The sequence below is a fragment of the Mus pahari genome, chromosome 14, assembly GCF_900095145.1.
Source record: "Mus pahari chromosome 14, PAHARI_EIJ_v1.1, whole genome shotgun sequence".
NCBI classification, from domain to species: Eukaryota; Metazoa; Chordata; class Mammalia; order Rodentia; family Muridae; genus Mus; species Mus pahari.
Window position 1 is genome coordinate 64,789,275 of NC_034603.1, and position 18,574 is coordinate 64,807,848.

The following is an 18,574-nucleotide window of genomic DNA, read 5'->3' on the forward strand; positions in this document are numbered from 1 at the left end:
CGAGAGAAACGTCAGGCAGAGCGGAGACCGACGCTTGCGCACCCTGGGGGGAGGGGGGCGGGCCCTGGACGGGAAGTGACGTCTCGGGGGCGGTCCTCGGCGGCGGCGCGCGGCCTGGGCTCGCGCTGGGCTCCGCGCGCCCCCCGCCCCCTCTAGGAGGCAGAGGCCGCGGCGGCCGTTAGCGCTGTCGCTCCGGGGGCCGCGGCGGGCGGGGCTCCGGCGGGGCCCGGCCTAGTCCCCACCCAGCCCGGCTCCCAGCCGCCCGCCCTCCCTCCCTCCGCCACCCCGATGCAGGGGGCCGAGCTCCGGGACGGCGAGGCGGCGGCGGCGGCCGCTTCGTACCGGGTCCTGAGCCGCCTCCTCGGCTATGGAGAGGCGGCCCCCGAGCCAGGCCCGTCGCCGCCGCCGCCGCCGCCCCCGGGCCATGGCCCGTCGCCGCCGCCGCCACCCTTCCTCGCGCGGCCCGGCTCGCGGGGCGCCCGGCCGCCGCAGCTGATGGTGTTCCGCAACGTGGGGCGGCCGCCGGAGGAGGAGGACGCGGAGGCGGCCCCGGAGCCGGGACCCTCGGAACTGCTGTGTCCCCGGCACCGCTGCGCGCTGGATCCCAAGGCCCTCCCGCCGGGCTTGGCGCTCGAGCGGACCTGGGGTCCGGTGGCTGGACTAGAGGCGCAGCTGGCGGCGCTGGGGCTCGGACAGCCGGCGGGGCCGGGGATCAAGACCGCCGGCGGAGGCTGCTGTCCGTGCCCGTGCCCCCCGCAGCCGCCGCCGCCGCAACCCCCGCCGCCTGCTGCCGCCCCGCAGGCCGGGGAGGACCCCACGGAGACGAGCGACGCGCTGCTGGTCCTGGAAGGCTTGGAATCGGAGGCCGAGAGCCTGGAGACTAACAGCTGCTCGGAAGAGGAGCTCAGCAGCCCCGGCCGTGGAGGAGGAGGAGTGGGTGGCCGGCTGCTTCTGCAGCCTCCGGGTACCGAACTACCCCCGGTGCCCTTTCCGCTGCAGGACTTGGTCCCTCCAGGGCGCTTGAGCCGAGGGGAGCAGCAGCAGCAGCAACCTCCCCCACCGCCGCCGCCTCCCGGGCCCCTCCGGCCCCTCGCAGGCCCTTCTCGGAAGGGCTCCTTCAAAATCCGCCTCAGTCGCCTGTTTCGCACGAAGAGCTGCAACGGCGGCTCGGGCGGCGGGGATGGGACCGGCAAGAGGCCTTCGGGAGATCTGGCAGCTTCAGCTGCGAGCCTGACAGACATGGGAGGCTCTGCGGTCCGGGAGCTGGATGCGGGGAGGTGAGATTGGCTTGAGGGGTGGGGGTGGACAGGTGACAGAGTTCCATTTCTCGTTTCGTTTCCCTCGTGTCCCCTACTGCGAACACGATACTGTCAGTTCTCAAGCTGTTGGACTTCAGGAGGAGGCAGACACTTGGGACTAAAGGTGGTGACATCCCGCATTAGATCAGAGCTAATTGTGGAAACAGCTTTCAACTCTTGGAGAGTTCATACTCTGTGACACTTCTCAGTGGGTTAGCGTCTCTTGCTGGGGATGATTTGAAGCCCGGCCTCACCTTCCATCTCTCTACTGGCCCCACTTTTTAAGCACCCCCTCCCATGTCTTATTACTAACATTGCTGGAGGTGGCTGGAAATGTGTGGCCTTGGGGCCGAAAAGCTGGTGTCAATCACCTGCCTATTATTATCTTGATCGCCTTGCTTGTTCTCTGTGCACCTGCTTCCACTCTCTTCACAAGTACATGCATGCAAATAGCCTGAGGAATCTGGCCAGCAATTAGCTGGGCAGCTCCCTTCTTAATATTCTCCTGGTTGCTCTTAGTTATTTGCTGTCTAAAGCCTGTGTGCTGACTCTCACACGGAGGTGAGAATTCTAGGTGAGGTATACACAGTGACTTCTAGGCCAATTAATGGCAATTCCAAACTTAAATGTTGAGTTGTTCCCCTGAATTTCTAAGAAGTGGCTGACTTTGCACCGTCAGGACGGAGTTCTGTAGTGTCAGATTAGAAAGCTGTCAGCTTTTGCAGCCATGAATGAGTCTTACCTTGTGGTATAACATTGTGAATTGTAGTTCTGAATCTGTCCTAACCTTGAATTGGTGGCTTTTTTGTTTTTTAGACAAGGTTTTTATTCTGTTGATCAGGCTGGCTTTTAATTCACTTTGTAGCAGACCGGTCTTCATCTCTCCCTCTTCTACCTCCTCCCAGGGCCAGGCCTGCTGCCACTGCGCCCGACTTGAGATGTTTATGTGATGTAGTCTTGAAACATCCAGACAGTGACAGGCCAGGGCAAAGAGCAGATGAATGGAGATGAATGATAACTCTGCTCAGCACTAGAATCTTGGAGGGTGGGGGATGTTGAAAGGTAACTATGTCTGGGTCCAATTTTAATTTTTTTAAAGCTTCCTAGTTTATCCTCGTTCACAAACCACCCACTCTTGGACATGGATTTTCAAGGGAACTTGAATATTCCAAGATAAAAGGTGTGGACTTATTTTGGCTTTGTTGCCATTTCTAAACATCTTTGTCATGGGCCAAACCCAGATCCCTGCCCTGATTGTTGTTTGCCCCTGTGTCTACCCCTTTAGGTAGGGCCTGTTTTTTATTAGTGTGTGTGTGTGTGTGTGTGTGTGTGTGTGTGTGTGTGTGAGAGAGAGAGAGAGAGAGAGAGAGAGAGAGAGAGAAAGAGAGAGCTTACTGCTGAGAGCTTAGGTCTTGAAAAGTGTGTGGTTACTGAAACAGTCCCCATCCCCCACCCTGGTAGGTTCTGTATTTGATGCTCCACTTGCCAATGTGGATGAAATTGGCACTAACTGAGGGTGAGGGCAGGGTTGGAACTGTGGATAATGGCATAGGGTGGATTGATTATTTTCTTGTGGTTTGTCTTGCCTTTGTTCCACATTGACCAGGACTTGCTCTAAGATTCCCAAGACGACAAGTATGAGGTGTGGCGTGAAATTAGCTGCTCCGTCTAATAGATTAGGAAGTGGAAAAGGCACAGACCATTGTATGGTGTTTTGCCATGGAAGCAGATTTTAATGGCCATGGGCTGCTCTGTCACCAGCCCTTCCTCTAAGCACAATACAGAGTTCTGCTGCAGAGCAAATCAGGCTGCGCCTCTGCAGAGACACTGAGTTCAGGGCAGTGGGGAAATGCAGTTCTTGGTCCAAGAGCTTTTTCTGATGAATTGGAGAAGAGCTAGGTATTTGTGTGTAAACATTTGGTTGACTGCTATTTGGAGGCAGCATGCTGTATAGAGAGTTAGGAAAGTCTGGATTCTGTTTGGAAGTGGAGCATTAGCTGTGGTATGGAGGGCAGACTTGTTATCATCTGTGAGGTGGGACAGCTGTGAATTGCCCTGCCCGTGTCCTTACAGGAGCAGAGGGAAGGTGTGGAAGCTGCATGGACTATTTTATGCTTTTTGGAAGAGAAGTCTTTTTTGATTTTTTCTGAGCTGAGCTTTGGTGCTGCTCACTGTCTTCTCCACACTTACTCTGTGCCAGTCTTTCTGGCAGCCTTTAGGCTGTGAGAGCCGTGCTAAGTCTGGCCAGGGTAGTTGTGATTTCTGTGGATCTGTGTCTCCTAAGCAAGTCCTCTCTTGTTGGGAAGAGCAGTGGCTTGGAGTTTGCACTTGGTCTCTGGCTTTAAGTGGTGGCACCTGAAGCTCTGAGGAGATCCAGCCCTTTGCCAGTTGCAAGGCTTCTGTGTCTGAGCTGCCTGAAGGTAATTATGGGCTCCGCTGTCTTTGCTGTGTAATTTGGGGCATTTACAGTAGCCTCTAGGCATAGTTCTCCCTGCTCTGCTCAGCATCTACCTTTCCCATCTACATGGTTCCTTCCCACAGCTATCAGTTTCAATGGGACGTTCCTAACAGTCATTTTTATAAAGCTTAGCAGTGAATGTTCCTTAAGTAGAACTGCCCAGATATACACGTCCTAAGAGTAGTAAGGGGTGGGGGTGGGGCGGCGGGCGAGGGGACTGGAGATGGCCTAGAAGATTCGAGCACTTGCTGATCTTGTAGAAGCCCAGAGTTTGATTCACACACACACAGATTGGGCACCCAGGTGGGGTAGCTCCTGACCATCTGTAACTCCACCTTCAGGGAAATCAAATATCTTCTTTTGATCTCAGCAGGCACATGTACACACATCTACACACACACACACACACAAACTATAAGTCTTTAAAAGCAAAAGAGTAGTATGAGGGTCAGCAAGATAACTCAGTAGATAAAGGTGTTTGCTGCAAAGCCGATGACTTGAGTCTGAGCCAGTTTTCAACTCATGTGATGGAAGGGGAGCACTGACCTCCACGTGACTGTACCCACCCCCAATTTCTTAAAAATAAATAAATGTAGTTGGGCATGGTGGCACACATACCATTAATCCCATCACTCAGGAAGCAGAGATGAGCAGATCTCTGAGTTGGAGGCCAGCTTGGTCTATATAACAAGTTCCAGGCTAGCCAGAAATACATAGAAAGATCCTGTTTCAAATTTTTCTTCTATTAAAAAAATAATAGTATGAGTTCACTCTGAGAACTCTTTAAAGTGAAGTAAGATTGAGCTTGCCAACTAATCAGCTTTCTGTTCCTGCGAGCTGGGCTAGGCCTTACACCACACATATGTCAAAATTCAGAAAGCTGGGCTTTATGCCTGTGGGCCTCGGTATAATATAGGACTTTGCTATTTCAGGAAAAATAGTGGAGTTCCCTTGTGTGTTTGACATATGTTGAGCTGATTGTCTTCCTTCGGTGAGAATGGCATGTATCTGCCCTGTTTGAGTCGTCACAGAACACACACTTGGTTGGGAGTAGGTGCCTTGGTCAGGGTTGTCTCCTGAGCTTGACAGTTGAGTCTGTAACTAACAGCTTAGCCCCTTTTCTCCCCCTCTTCCCCCTTCTGCCCTTTTGAGATACAGTCTTACAGTGCAGTCTGGACTAGCCAATCTATCTTCCTGTCTCAGCTTCCTGAGCTCTGAGATTATAGATGTGTATACCATTATGCCTGGTCTTGTATAGCCCTGGATGGCTTCAGACTTATTCTGTATGTGCTCAAGGCTAGTCTTCTTTGGTTTTCAAGACAGGGTTTCTCTGTGTAGCCCTGGCTGTCCTGGAACTCACTCTGTAGACCAGGCTGGTCTCGAACTCAGAAATCTGCCTGCCTCTGCCTCCCGAGTGCTGGGATTAAAGGCGTGTGCCACCACGCCTGGCTTTCAAGGCTAGTCTTAAACTGAATCTCCTGCTTCCACCTCCCAAGTGCTGGAATCACAGGCATGTGTATCAGCCAGACTCAAAGGGGCCTTGAGCCACAACATGGCATGCTGAAAGCAAGGTGGTACTGTCGTGTGGTAAGCTGTGTTTGGGTTTTGTCTCATGCTCTATTGGCCTGTCAAACTGTCTCCATGCTGCTTGTGGTTGTCAGCTCTCACAGAATAAGTTGCTTGGCTTTAAGTTTTTTGTCTATCCAGTTGATCCTTGTGCCTTTAACATTCTTGCCACTGTCATTCCTGAGGTTTTTGGATTAGACTGTGGCCCTTGGCTTTCCCTAGGAGTTCCTCCATCGGTTTTGTAGTCGGTTTACAACAGAGTTTTGGATCTGACCTTGTTGCACAGATGTCTGTGTATTGGATGTAAAAATGAACACATGGTTTTTGTGCCTGTAGCACATGAACGACACTGGCTTATGACGTGCTGGAGATGGCACAGGCTGCCTTACTTGGCGCTGAGTGCTTTAGCAGGGGCAGAGGTGTTTGGAGCCGCACTAGTGTTTGAGCATCTTAGTTTGGAAGGTACTTTAGGAAAGGGTACATGCAAGTTGTAGGGATAAAGGAATTTATGAACAGGAGTGGTATACAGTACGATTCATTGTTTGTATTTTAGGTTCCAAGGAATTTGAAAACTGGCCAGTGGTTACATTTCCGTGCTATTGTCCTGTTTAGTCTAGCACTTCTAACTCCATTTATCTCATTAATCTGTTGCAATGCAGAAAATTTGCAGAGTGGAAATGGATAGTGGCATTCTCTTACCTACAGTTCAGGCAGTGACACGCCTGACTCAAAGGACAATAAGCTCCCCAAAAGACCTCTGTGTAAAGTCCCAGTCACTTGAGTCATGACCTACCAAATCCTTCTTAGCCTACCTCTCCAGTGAGTCTGTTCTAAGATGAAAGTGGCCCCCTGGCAAAGTTAAAGTTCCTTAATTTTTACCCCAATGTTTTTCAAGTCGATGTGGGAAGTTATTACTAATCCATGAATATAGTATGGAGGGTTAATTTGCAATGTTTATTTGGGCTGGTGATGTAGCTTAATTGGTAGAGTGCTTGTCTAGATTGCTCAGAGCCCTGGGTTAAATTCCCAGCACTACCAAATATGTGTATTTGGAGGTCTGGAATGTACATAGCTTAGTTGGTAGAGTGCTTGCCTTTAATGAATGAAGCCTTGAGTTTAATCCCCAGCACGTCATAACCCGAGCATGTTGCACTTTGTAACGTGTGTGGTGGTACGTGCTTGTCACCCTAGCTCTGAGGAGATCAGGCAGGAGGCTCAGAAGTAACTGAGGAATGAGTTGGGTTTTTTTTTTTTTAAGATTTATTTATTAATTTTATTTATGTGAGTACACTGTAGCTGTCTTCAGACACACCAGAAGAGGGCCTTATTACAGATGGTTGTGAGCCACCATATGATTGCTGGGAATTGAACTCAGGACCTCCGGAAGAGCAGTTCGTGCTCTTAACCACTGAGCCCTCTCTCCAGCCCAGGAATGAGTTTTTATCATCCTAGATAGTTACTATATATAAAAGAGGATAGAAAGTACCTGTACTAAAGTAATAAATAGGCTGCAGGTTCTTACCGTCAGGCTTAGTAGGTAGGCACAGCATTATCTGTGCTGTCTGGGCTCTGAGCGTTGCTTTCCCCACTATGTTTTGTCCCCAGGTCACTGCCACCCTCAGTTCTGTGTCACCACTGCACTGCTGTTTCTTAGACATCTAGACAGACTTGTAGATAGTCAGGGAGTGGCTGACATCACAGTGCTCCCAGGGTCCTTGAGGGAGAAGCTGGCCTTTCAGTTAGGCAGACTCTCCCCCGAGAGAGAAGGAAGCCCGCAGACTATTGTCAGCCATGCAGCCCTACACCTTTACCTTTTAGTTTCAAGCCACAAGGCACCCATCCTTGACAAGAAAAGCCATCTAGTACTTTCACATGATTCTGCCTGGGTTTAAATTCAGATTTTCTTTTTCTAGATCCTAGAAACTCTGATTTTTCTTCTTTAAAATGCCGGGGGTGGGAGAGAAGATGAGCTCTAGTGAGAGGCCCCCGCAAGACTGTGCTTGGCTACTGCCCTTCCTCAGAGCTTGGCACGAGGACACTCGTCCCCGCATGGGCAGATGGCGGAGTGATGCAGTTTCCTTTGAAAAGAGGCAAACTGCCAAATGGCTGAGGTGTGAACCTTTTGAAAGGCCAGTACTTTGGGTTTCTACTTGCTGAGTTTAATGTTGTACCCACAAGTTATCAAATCAAACTGAGCCTGGAAGCTGTTGAGCTGCTCGGAGTTCATGTCCAGTGGGCGTGACTTTCCTTTGGGCTGTCTGTCGGCACTGAGCTGTAGTCACGAGCCACTTTTATACATGGAGACCATGTGTAGCTGTCTCTTGTTCTTAATGTGGCCATGTCCGCTGTGTGGGCTGTGGATGTATTCAGGTTGGGTTGTCAGGCCTCTATGGGAATCTTTCGGGATAGCATTTGAAATGTAAATAAAGAAAATAATAAAAAAAAAAAAAAAAAAAGAAAGAGGCTGCCCGAGGCTCATCTCTCTCTGAGACAGAGTCTCTGTAGCTGTGGCCAGCCTGGGGCTCACTCTGTAGACTAGGCTAGTGTGACCTCACAGAGCTCTGTCTGTGTCACTGAAGGTGCATGGTTCTTGTTTGTCTGTTCGTCTGCTTTCCTTTTTCTTTCTGAGCTGTGTTGATGTGCAGCCCAGACTAACCCTTGAATTTGAGGTAGTCCGCCTGCTTCAGTTTCCCAAGTGCCGGCCGGGACTAAGTACACAGCACCACATCCCGTTCACAGCTTTCTGACCAAACTCGTCCTCGTCTGGTTTTGAAATTGTGTTTTGGGAAGCTCAGGCATCTATATTAAAACATAAAGCCAGAGTGGGAGAGATGGCTTGGCGGTTAGGAGCACATGACCCAAGTTCACTTCCTAGCACCCAACCAGGAGTCTCACAATTCCTGAAGCTCCAGCTCCAGGGCAGCTGACATCTCTGGTGACACCTCCAGTGACACCTGTACTTACATGTGCAGACATACACACAGACACTTATACATAACCAAGGTGGAGGAAATTTCATCTAAAACAGTTAAAAATGTAAAGCTGGGCCTACTGACAGGGACACCTGGTCCCAGCTCATGAGAGGTTAAGGCAAAGGAGGTCACACTCATCTTCACCTACTTAGTGGGTTAGAGGCTAGCCTGGGCTACGGGAAATTCTGTTTCAAACAAAACAAAAAAAGCATAAATATGGTTTTGGTTTTTGTATTGAGGCTGGAGAGATGGCTCAAGGGTTAAGGGCACTTGCTGTTCTTCCAAAGCACTGAGTTCAGTTCCCAGCACCCAGTAGCTCACAGGAACCTGTAACTCCACTCACTTCCATGGGTCCCATCGCTTTTTCTGGCTTCAATAAATACCCACATAATGTGACACACAAGTATACATGCAGGTTAAAGAATATGGCGGTGCTGGGGGTTGACAAAGCATTGTGTATGTGGGCACGTTACTAACAGGCTATATATATACTGATGGGTTCCGGAAAAAAAATGGTTTTAGGTTTTGTTTTGTTTGGCTTTTCTTTTTTTTTTTTTTTTTTTTTTAATTTTTTTTTAAATAAATCTCTTTTTTTTTTAGATTTATTTATTTATTATATGTAAGTACACTGTAGCTGTCTTCAGACACTCCAGAAGAGGGCGTCAGATCTTGTTACAGATGGTTATGAGCCACCATGTGGTTGCTGGGATTTGAACTCCAGACCTTCAGAAGAGCAGTCGGGTGCTCTTACCTACTGAGCCATCTCACCAGCCCTTGTTTGGCTTTTCAAGACGAAATTTCTTTGTGTAGCCCTGGCCTTCCTGGAACTCACTCTGTAGACTAGGTTGACCTTGAACTCCTAGAGATCCACCTGCTTCTGCCTCCGGAGTGCTGGGACTAAAGCCATGCATCACCACTGCGGGCTAAGTTCCGTGTCACAAAATTTACCTTTTTTTTTTTTTTTTTAAGATTTATTTATTATATGTAAGTACACTGTAGCTGTCTTCAGACACTCCAGAAGAGGGCGACAGATCTTGTTAAAGATGGTTGTGAGCCACCATGTGGTTGCTGGGATTTGAACTCCAGACCTTTGGAAGAGCAGTCGGGTGCTCTTACCCACTGAACCATCTCACCAGCCCCCAGTTTACCTTTTTTTAGGTGTCCATTTGTGTGTGTTTGTTTTTTGACATTTTGTGTTTTGTCTCAGACAGGGTCTGACTTTGAAGCTTTAACCAGGAACTCACCATGTAGATCAAGCCAGCCTGGAGCTCTGCCTCTAGAGTGTTGGTAGTAAAGGTGTATGTCTTTGTGCCCACCCGATTTTTTCCATTTTCTTTTTTTTAGATAGAGTCTCTCTATTATGTAGTCCTGGCAATTGGCTATCCTGGAATTCATTATTTACATCAGGCTGGCCTGTCTCTGCCTACTGAGTACTGAGATTAAAGGTATACACCATCATGCCTGGCCTGACTGATTTATTTTAAAAGATGTGTGTATGTATATATGTATGTATTTATTTATTTTATATATGTGAATACACTGTCACTGTCTTCAGACACGCCAGAACAGAGCATTGGATCTCATTACAGATGATTGTGAGCCACCATGTGGTTGCTGGGAATTCAACATAGGCCCTCTGGAAGAGCAACCCCTGCTTTTAACCTCTGAACCGTCTCTCCAGTCTGGCCTGACTGATTTTTGACAAATTTATGTAGTCATCAGAACTTAACCCCTCGCCCTTTGTGAGCATGAGCCTGTTTCCACCTCCTCAGTAAAATCGTTGTCATCTTGAGGTGAATGAAAGGTTTCAACACATTTCTGGCTGGAGAGTCTATGTTGGCAGCTTTTTGTTCTTCATTGTTTGCTGAACAACTGCTTGAAATAGATAAGTTGTTAACTTGGTGTGTAGTGGAAAGTGGTTTCTGGAGAACATGAAAGCTGAGTTGTGACTCAGGGAGGTGGGGAGGGTATATTTGGGTGCCGGGCAGAGCTACACTAAGACTACCCTGTTAGCCATGGCCGAGGCTCACCTCTCAGGGCCATGGGCAGAGAGGTATTCATGATGGAAGATGGCAGTGTATCCTTTAGTGCCCTTCTCCAGCCTGACTCCATGTGGAACCGTCTTGAGCATAGGCCCTTGCTCCAGGTTGGCAGCTGCTCAGGCCTAAAGCCTTTTGGTTGGCTTTCAGATGAAAATCAACTCTGCATCCAACTTTCTTCCTTGTGAAGTAGACTTAGTAATTACCACTCAGGTATTTTATTCCTCTGTGCTGGGCATGTCAGGACCCAAGGAATTGTTACTACAACTATTGTAGGCTGGTGAGCTTAGTAGCCAAGTCTATTTAAAGAGTTGCCTTAATTATTTCATTCTCTTTTAAATTTTAGGCTTTATTACAGAAGTGTTGCCAATATCTCTGTAATAAAGGGCTTGCTTTGTGTTTCAGGACATCTGGAATCCAGTGTTCTAGTGACTTAAGTGCATATGTGTTCATTTCCCCCTAGGAAACCCAGGTTGACAAGAACTCAAAGTGCCTTTTCCCCGGTCTCCTTCAGCCCCTTGTTCACAGGTAAGGACCCTGTCTTTCTCTCTACTCTGACAACTGAAAGTGGGGGGTCCTGAGACTTCGCAGTAGACACCCTTGCATGGCATTACTGGGGGAGCTCTAGTCTCGTTTCCTCTCTGGCTGTCTACAATAATTTCCTTCCTCCCATGCCCCTGGATTTGGGGAGGTTTTCCTGGCATGTGCAGTGTGTGCTTTGATTTCAGATCCATTACACTGGAAGGTAAAGGCTGCTTGGTAGTAGGGTAGTCCTAGCAGTTACATAGTTCAGGGTTATTACATATAAAGTCAGGAATTACCAAGATACAAACTTGCAGTGAATAAAAGCCTCTCCTGAAGTCGTAATTCCTGTCCCAGCTTCCAAGGAAGTTCATAGATTATCTAATAAAAGTGACCCATGAGTGTCTAGTCTAGCTTAAAGACTTAGGGCACAGGGACTGCGTGAGTGAGCTCTTGTCCTTCCATTTTAGGGGCTGGCCGGTGCTGGCAGCTGTTAGTGCCCTTCACTGTGACTAATTTAAGGCTGTCCTCTTGAAGCAGGGAACACAGTTGCTAAAGTAAGATGGCTTGAGTGTCTTGGTAATGGGCCACTGCCGTACCATCTCATATCATGGGAAACCCTTCAGAGAGGGCCCTGTTCTGGGTGTCTTGTGAAAAGCTCCTGCCTGGGCAGACTCTGTGAAGGCCTTCCACTTTGTCTCAGTCTGAGAAGGGCTTTACAAAGTAGCCTTTTGGTTGGGTGCAGTAGCCTACACTGTAATTCCACCACTTGGGGGTCAGAGGGAGGAGGACTGCAGAGTTAAAGCTAGTGTAGTCTATATGTAGAGACTTCAGGCCAATCAGAGCTATATAGTGAGACCCCATCTAAAAAACTAACTAATTAATTAACCAAATTTAAAATGCTAATCTTTAACTCCTTTGGATATTATGGCTCTTATAAAGGTGATTTAGAAGAATCATGATTTAGAATGGTCATTTCTAGGCCAGTGGGTCCCCAGCTGTATAGGTTCCAGTGAGTTGTTAAAACAAACGACATCTTATAGGTATTTACTGTAATGAGTCCCCATAAACAGAATTGCTCATCTTATTTGCTACATACTTTTCTAGTTAATAGTTGTTTCCTCTTTAGGAACATGTAGATTTTAGTCTCAGGCTAAGGCAGAGCCCTAATTAGCACCTATAAGTGATGTCTTAGACTTTCTAACATGGATTCCTGTCCATGCCTGTGGAACACTCACTATTCAAGGCAGTGAGGCTGACAGCAGACCATGGCCCGCTTCCTAGAACTTCCACCAGTGACTTTAGTTTTGTTTAAGGTCCAAGTGGGCTTCAAATGTTCCATTTCTATCCCCTTACTGTTTGGTTTAAAGGAACACACTGCCATGCTACCAGCAATTCTTTTTCTTTAGACATTTAATGCATGTGCATGCATATGTGTAGATCATAACACATATGTGGGGAAGCCACAAGACAGTTGAAGGAGTTGAACTTGGGGCTTCTGGTTTGGAGGCAAGCACTTTGTATGCCGAGCCTCCCCCGGCCCTTCCTCTCAGCTGTTAACATGTTCTGGCCTTGTCCATAAGGCAGAACACAAACCACTTGCCTTGCTCCACACTGGCATGAAAGTCTGCAAAGGACAGTATGGTTTTATTTGATACAAAAAGATTCCTTTTCAGAATTAGAGCCCCTGTTGAAGGTAAGTCAGTAGCAGAAAGAGCACTGAGTGCCTTTCTCACTGTCAGGCCAAGCGAATGCTTTTCTCCTAAGGAAACCTGGCCCTTAGCATGGTAAAGAAAAGATAGGACTTTTATTTTGAAGAACTTTATTCAATGTGTATGGGTATTTTGTCTATATGTATATCTGTGTGCCACTCATATGTCTGGAGGCTACAAGAGGCCATCAGATGTCCTGGAGTTGCAGTTATGGATGGGTGTGAGCTGCTCTGTGGGTGCTGAGAACCAGATCTTGGTCCTTTGGAAGAGTGGCCAATGCTTTTAACCTCTGAGCCATTACTCCAACCCTGGAATAAAACGATTAATTTTTTTTTAAAGATTTATTTATTTATTATATGTAAGTACACTGTAGCTATCTCAGACACTCCAGAAGAGGGAGTCAGATCTTGTTACAGATGGTTATGAGCCACCATGTGGTTGCTGGGATTTGAACTCCGGACCTTCGGAAGAACAGTCGGGTACTCTTACCCACTGAGCCATCTCACCAGCCCACAATTAATTTGTTTAAATGATTATTTTAGGCTTCTTTATTTGCATTTTGTTTTATTGACTGTGCCACATCATGCCTTTGGAGTTCAAAGGACACTGACCAACAATCAGTTCTTTTTCCACCGTTCAGGGCTTGGGAATTGAGTTTAGATTATCAGGTTTGTTAGCAAGTTCCTTTTTCTACTGAGCCATCCTACCATCTTTGCCTACATGCGTAACCTGTGTGCATGCCTGGAGTTTAGGGCCACTATGTGGGTGTGGGAAACAAATGTGGATCTGCTCAAGAGCAGCAGCAAGTCTCCTGACTTTTGAGCCCCTCACTAGCCAGAACAATGGACTTTTTTTTTTTTTTTTTTTTGCTTTGGTGTTTTTGAGACAAATCCTGTCTCTGTGTAGTCCTGGCTGTCCTGGAACTCTTGTCTGTAGACCAAGCTGGCCATCTTGAACTCATAAGTCACTGTCTCTGCCTTATAAGTACTGGGATTAAAGGTGTGTACGCCAAAACCCAGCAACAACTAGATTTTAAGACAATTAGCATTCAGGGTAATTCTAGCCCGGAGAGCTTAGGGACCCTCTGCCCTCTGCCCCCTACCCTCTGCCCCTGCCCTCCCTTGCTCGCCCTGTGTCTCCCTTTGCTTTTGGCCTCGGCTTTGGACACCGTGCTTCTGTAACATGCCTGCTGTGTGAATCCCTCAGGTGAAACAGTATCGCTTGTGGACGTGGACATTTCTCAGCGGGGCCTGACCTCTCCACACCCTCCAACTCCCCCTCCTCCTCCGAGAAGAAGCCTCAGCCTCCTAGGTATATCTCTAACCCACCCTTTTGCCTTCTTGCCCTGTAGGGAGGGTGAGCTCTAGGGACTACTTGCTCTTTGGTCAGGCGCCAGATAAAGTGTTTCTATTGATGGCCCAATTATTTTCTGTCCCTTTCTCCACACCCTTGTTATTTCCATAGGCACTTAGATGGGCGGGCATCTTATTTGCATGAAGCAGTATTGACTGTCCATGTGTTGAGTAGATTCACATGTACCTTGCCCTCAGTCTGTTGCTCCTGGGCTGGTTTAGGAAGACCCTCACTCTCCTCCTGGCCTCTTTAGGAAGAGACCCTCACTCTCCTCCTGAGCTGCTTTAGGAAGACCCTCACTCTCCTCCTGGCCTCTTTAGGAAGAGACCCTCACTCTCCTCCTGAGCTGCTTTAGGAAGAGACCCTCACTCTCCTCCTGAGCTGCTTTAGGAAGAGACCCTCACTCTCCTACTGGGCTGGTTTAGGAAGAGACCCTCACTCTCCTCCTGGCCTCTTTAGGAAGACCCTCACTCTCCTCCTGGGCTGGTTTAGGAAGACCCTTACTCTCCTCCTGGCCTCTTTAGGGATGCCCTCACTCTCCTGCTTCCTAAGCAAAGCACAGCTGATTAGGATGACGGCATAAGGACAGCATGAAGGCCAGGCTACCTTGCCCCAGAGGGCAGCCTGGACCCTCCCTCCTCTGCCTTCCCTCTCTGTGTGTGCTCATTTTGCTGATCCTCTTGCTTTTGTTCTCTCTCGTAGATGATATCAGTGGGACGCTGCCTACATCTGTCCTTGTGGCTCCGATGGGGTCTTCCTTGCAGTCTTTCCCCCTACCTCCGCCTCCTCCACCCCACGCCCCAGGTTAGCTTAGCTTAGAGCCAAGACTCGTAAGAGTGAAGGACGGGAGAAGTCTGCTTACAGAAATTACAACTTAGGAGAAAGCCCCAATCTTTACCCCCTTGGTTAGACTAGAACTTGAAAATGAGTCTGAGAACTTTTTTTTTTTAACCTATTTCCTTATGGAAATAAATCTTAACTTTTATTAGAAATAAAAGCCTGGGATTTCTGGTTCCTGCTTCTGGGGTTGCTTTGCAGTCCCTGAGGAGATGTCACTTAAGAAATTGCCTTAATGTCAGTTCAGTGAAGAGGTTTACTATGTTGCTGGTTATCAAAGTTGTGTGGTTTTTTTTCCTAAGCTTTTGGTATTTACTGCAGCCTTGTAAATAAGTACCAAGCATTTAGTAGCCCATACATAACCTGCTTTGCCAGCCTCCAGTACCCAAGGAATAAAATGAATGAAATCAGCATTCTTTTTTACTTGCCTGGCAAAAATCCTTACTCTCCCTGGGCAGTAAGCAAGTCACTATTTCCAAGGCTGCTTTACCGGCACTTCACTTCGAGGTGGGAGAAGTTGGAACCGCTCTAGGCTGGTGAAGCCCCTGAAGTAGTCACCTTAGTCAGGTTAGTGAGCAGCTCCCCTACTGCTTTTCTGGGGTTGAACGCCCCCACTCATCCTTCACGGCTTACACGAGCTCACACAGCTTTTTGTTCCGGCCATCCAGCTCTTTCCCACTGCTTTGGCTCCCACCCTCTCAGCTTAGCTTCTAATGCCTTGCCCTCTTCAGTTAGCATCTTTTTGGGGAAGGGAAGTCTGCCTAGGGTTGGAGCAGTGTGGATAAACAAGTGGTCTCCATTCTCTTGCCCTGCAGATGCATTTCCCCGAATTGCTCCCATCAGAGCATCAGAGTCCCTGCACAGCCAGCCCCCCCAGCACCTCCAGTGTCCCCTCTATCGGCCCGACTCAAGCAGCTTTGCAGCCAGCCTTCGAGAGCTGGAAAAGGTAGGGATGCTTGAGGGCTGGCAGCTCACCTTTCCTCCCACACCTGAGCTCTTGTCTGTGGTGTCCTTAATGTTTTTAGAAGACGAGGAGTTTCTGGGTCTCCATATTCAAGTGGCTAGACAGTAGACTGTTGTTCGTTTCATAGGAAATGTAAGAAGACTGAATTTGGGTGGGAAAAAGTTAGACATAATGGAGGAGGATTGCCGAGAAATCTTTGGAATAGTGTGAGGTGGTTGTCTGGGTAAACTGTCCTAATTCCTTCTGGTCCTTAGAGGACCGCTGGTAATGAGATGTAGAATTGGTACAGAGTAAAAGTGAAGGAGCCTGGTGCTCTCTGCTATGGTCGGCACAAGTGTTAATGGCTTTTAGCTTCTCGGGTATTTTGGAGAATGGGGGAAATCTCCCCTGCTAAGACAGATTGTGCCCGGGACATTGGCATTTCTCTGTTAACTACTTTAGTATTTCCTATCTTTTATAGTGTGGCTGGTATTGGGGACCTATGAATTGGGAAGATGCAGAGATGAAACTGAAAGGGAAGCCAGATGGCTCCTTCCTGGTACGAGACAGCTCTGATCCTCGTTACATCCTGAGCCTCAGCTTCCGATCGCAGGGTATCACCCATCACACTAGAATGGAGCACTATAGAGGTAAGGGCTGCTGCCGCCCCGGGAAAGCTTTTCTCCAGCTTTGCCTTTTCCTACCTTTGCTGAGGTAGAACCCTGCCCACCTTTTAAAATTTTATTATTTTTATGGGTGGGCCTGAGTGTATGTACCTCTGAGTTCTAGGCTAGCCTGGTCTACAGAGAGAAACCCTGTCTCACAGAATGAAAAATAAATAAAAACAAAAATATTTTTTTGTAATTTATTTTCAGAAAATGTTTTATCTTTATACCTGTTTTATATACCTACATACCTGGGTTGCATGTTAAACTTCATAGGCAAAATAGGATCATATGTAGAAAAAAGTTTAAGAAGTCATTAAGTCAGCTGGGCATGGTGGTGCACACCTTTAATCCCAGCACTTGGGAGGCAAAGGCAGGTGGATCTCTGAGTTCAAGGCCAGCCTGGTCTACAGAGTGAGTTCCAGGACAGCCAGGGCTACACAGAGAAACCCTGTCCCCAAAAAAAAAAAAAAAAAAAACCAAAAAAAAAAAAAAAAAACCCCCAAAAACCAAAAAAAAAAAAAAAAAAAAACCAAAAAACAAACAAAAAAACCCCCAAAAACCAAAAAACAAAACAAAAAAAAACAAGGAGGAGGANGAGGAGGAGGAGGAGGAGGAGGAGGAGGAGGAGGAGGAAAAGAAGCAGTAGCAGAGGTAGCAGCCATGAATTTGGTTAGGAAAGATGCCTTAGTGACTAAGAACACTTGCTGCTCTCCCAAAGAACCAAAGTTCAGTTCCCAGCATCCATGTCAGGTGGCTCACAAGTGTTTGTGACTCTAGTTCTTGGAAATATGATACCTTCCTGTGGCCTCCATAGGTCCCCCACACACAGGGCACACCCCCCCCAAAATAAAAAGAAATGTTAATAATTATAAAAAGAGAAGCCATAGAATAGGTAACTTGGAAGTGGGATGTGGTTAGAAGCCAGTGCTGTCAACTTTTCTGCTGTTCCAAAGAAGCAGAGTCACAGATGAACCAAGTACAAAATACAGCATTTCAGAATGAGCTATTCGGTTAAACTGGACTATTAATTGACTAGACTGTGGGAATGGTAGATGAATCCTTCTTGACTGTTAGGTTCCTGAACCCCCCTCCCCCCCTCCTTAGCACTGTTCCGTGGCTCTTTGACTGAGGCCTTTCTCTTTAGCCTTCAGTAAGTAGCCTTCAGAGGCTTTGTTCCTGTGCTTGTTGGCAGTGGGACAGCCCTCACCAGTCTCAGGATACTGTAGAGTCGCTGCCTGCCGAGGCTCCAGGCTGCAGCTCCTGCAGTGATTGGGTTCTCCAAATTGTGTTCTTTTGTGGGTGATTCTTTCAGAACCCAGTATTAAGTCACGGAAGACCAGATTCCCTTTCGCCTTGGGAACTCTGGAGTTTGAGGTAGAAACGACACAGCGTTCTGGGCATGGGAAAGAAGGGAAGACTTGGTTTGCTTTCCCTGAGCCTGTCGTGCAAGAGTGAGTTCCTAACGCGTGATTGGTGTGCTCTGGATGGCTTAGCTCTTAGAGCACTTGCTTTCACTGTGGTCCTCTCACATCCTTTAGAGTATGTGCGTCTTCACTGTATGACAGGTGAATGTAGCATGTATAAATACAAATGTGTGGAGTAAGTCATTTAAAGAATAATATACCCATGGAAATGAAAATCCTTATTTTTTAACTTAATTATTTGTTTTTTAAAAACATTTTTCATTCATGCTTTTTGTGAATGCGTGTGGTCAAGCGTGTGTAGGCTACCATGTGTGTATGGCAGACAGGAAGCCTGAGGGATCGCGTCTTTCCTCCTTCTCTGTTGGTTCTAGGCTGAGGACTCGGGATGTCCTCTTTGCTGGCAAGCACCCTTACACACTGATTCATCTTGCTGGCCTCTCTAAATTTTTTTTGAGATTTTTGTTTTTCTTTTGTTAGTTTGTTTTATGTTTTGGGTTTTCAAGACAGGGATGTCTCTGAATATCCTTGGCTGTCCTGGAACTCAGTCTGTAGACCAGGCTGGCCTTGAAGTCACAGAGATCTGCCTGTCTCTGCCTAGAGAGTGTTTTGGGATTAAAGGTGTGTGTCAAAAAAAAAAAAAGTGAAAATATTGTTTAGAATTTATTGTTTTAAAAAAGATTTAATTTACACGCTATAGCTGTACAGATGGTTGTGAGCCTTCATCTGGTTCCTGGGAATTGAATTTAGGACCTTTGCTCGCTCTGGTCCATTCCACTCACTCC

General features: G+C 47.6%; 1 protein-coding gene across 1 annotated transcript in view; it reads left to right on the forward strand.

Annotated features, from left to right (window-relative positions):
- The first annotated feature begins 208 nt into the window (after positions 1-208).
- Positions 209-18,574, forward strand: part of Socs7 (suppressor of cytokine signaling 7) — a 35,947-nt gene continuing 17,581 nt past the window's right edge. Inside the window, exons 1-6 of the mRNA XM_021212987.2 lie at positions 209-1,277; positions 10,797-10,861; positions 13,774-13,878; positions 14,623-14,724; positions 15,573-15,703; positions 16,182-16,350. Coding sequence (XP_021068646.2) covers positions 289-1,277; positions 10,797-10,861; positions 13,774-13,878; positions 14,623-14,724; positions 15,573-15,703; positions 16,182-16,350 — 1,561 coding nt within the window. The 5' untranslated portion in view covers positions 209-288. The remainder of the gene's footprint in view (positions 1,278-10,796; positions 10,862-13,773; positions 13,879-14,622; positions 14,725-15,572; positions 15,704-16,181; positions 16,351-18,574) is intronic.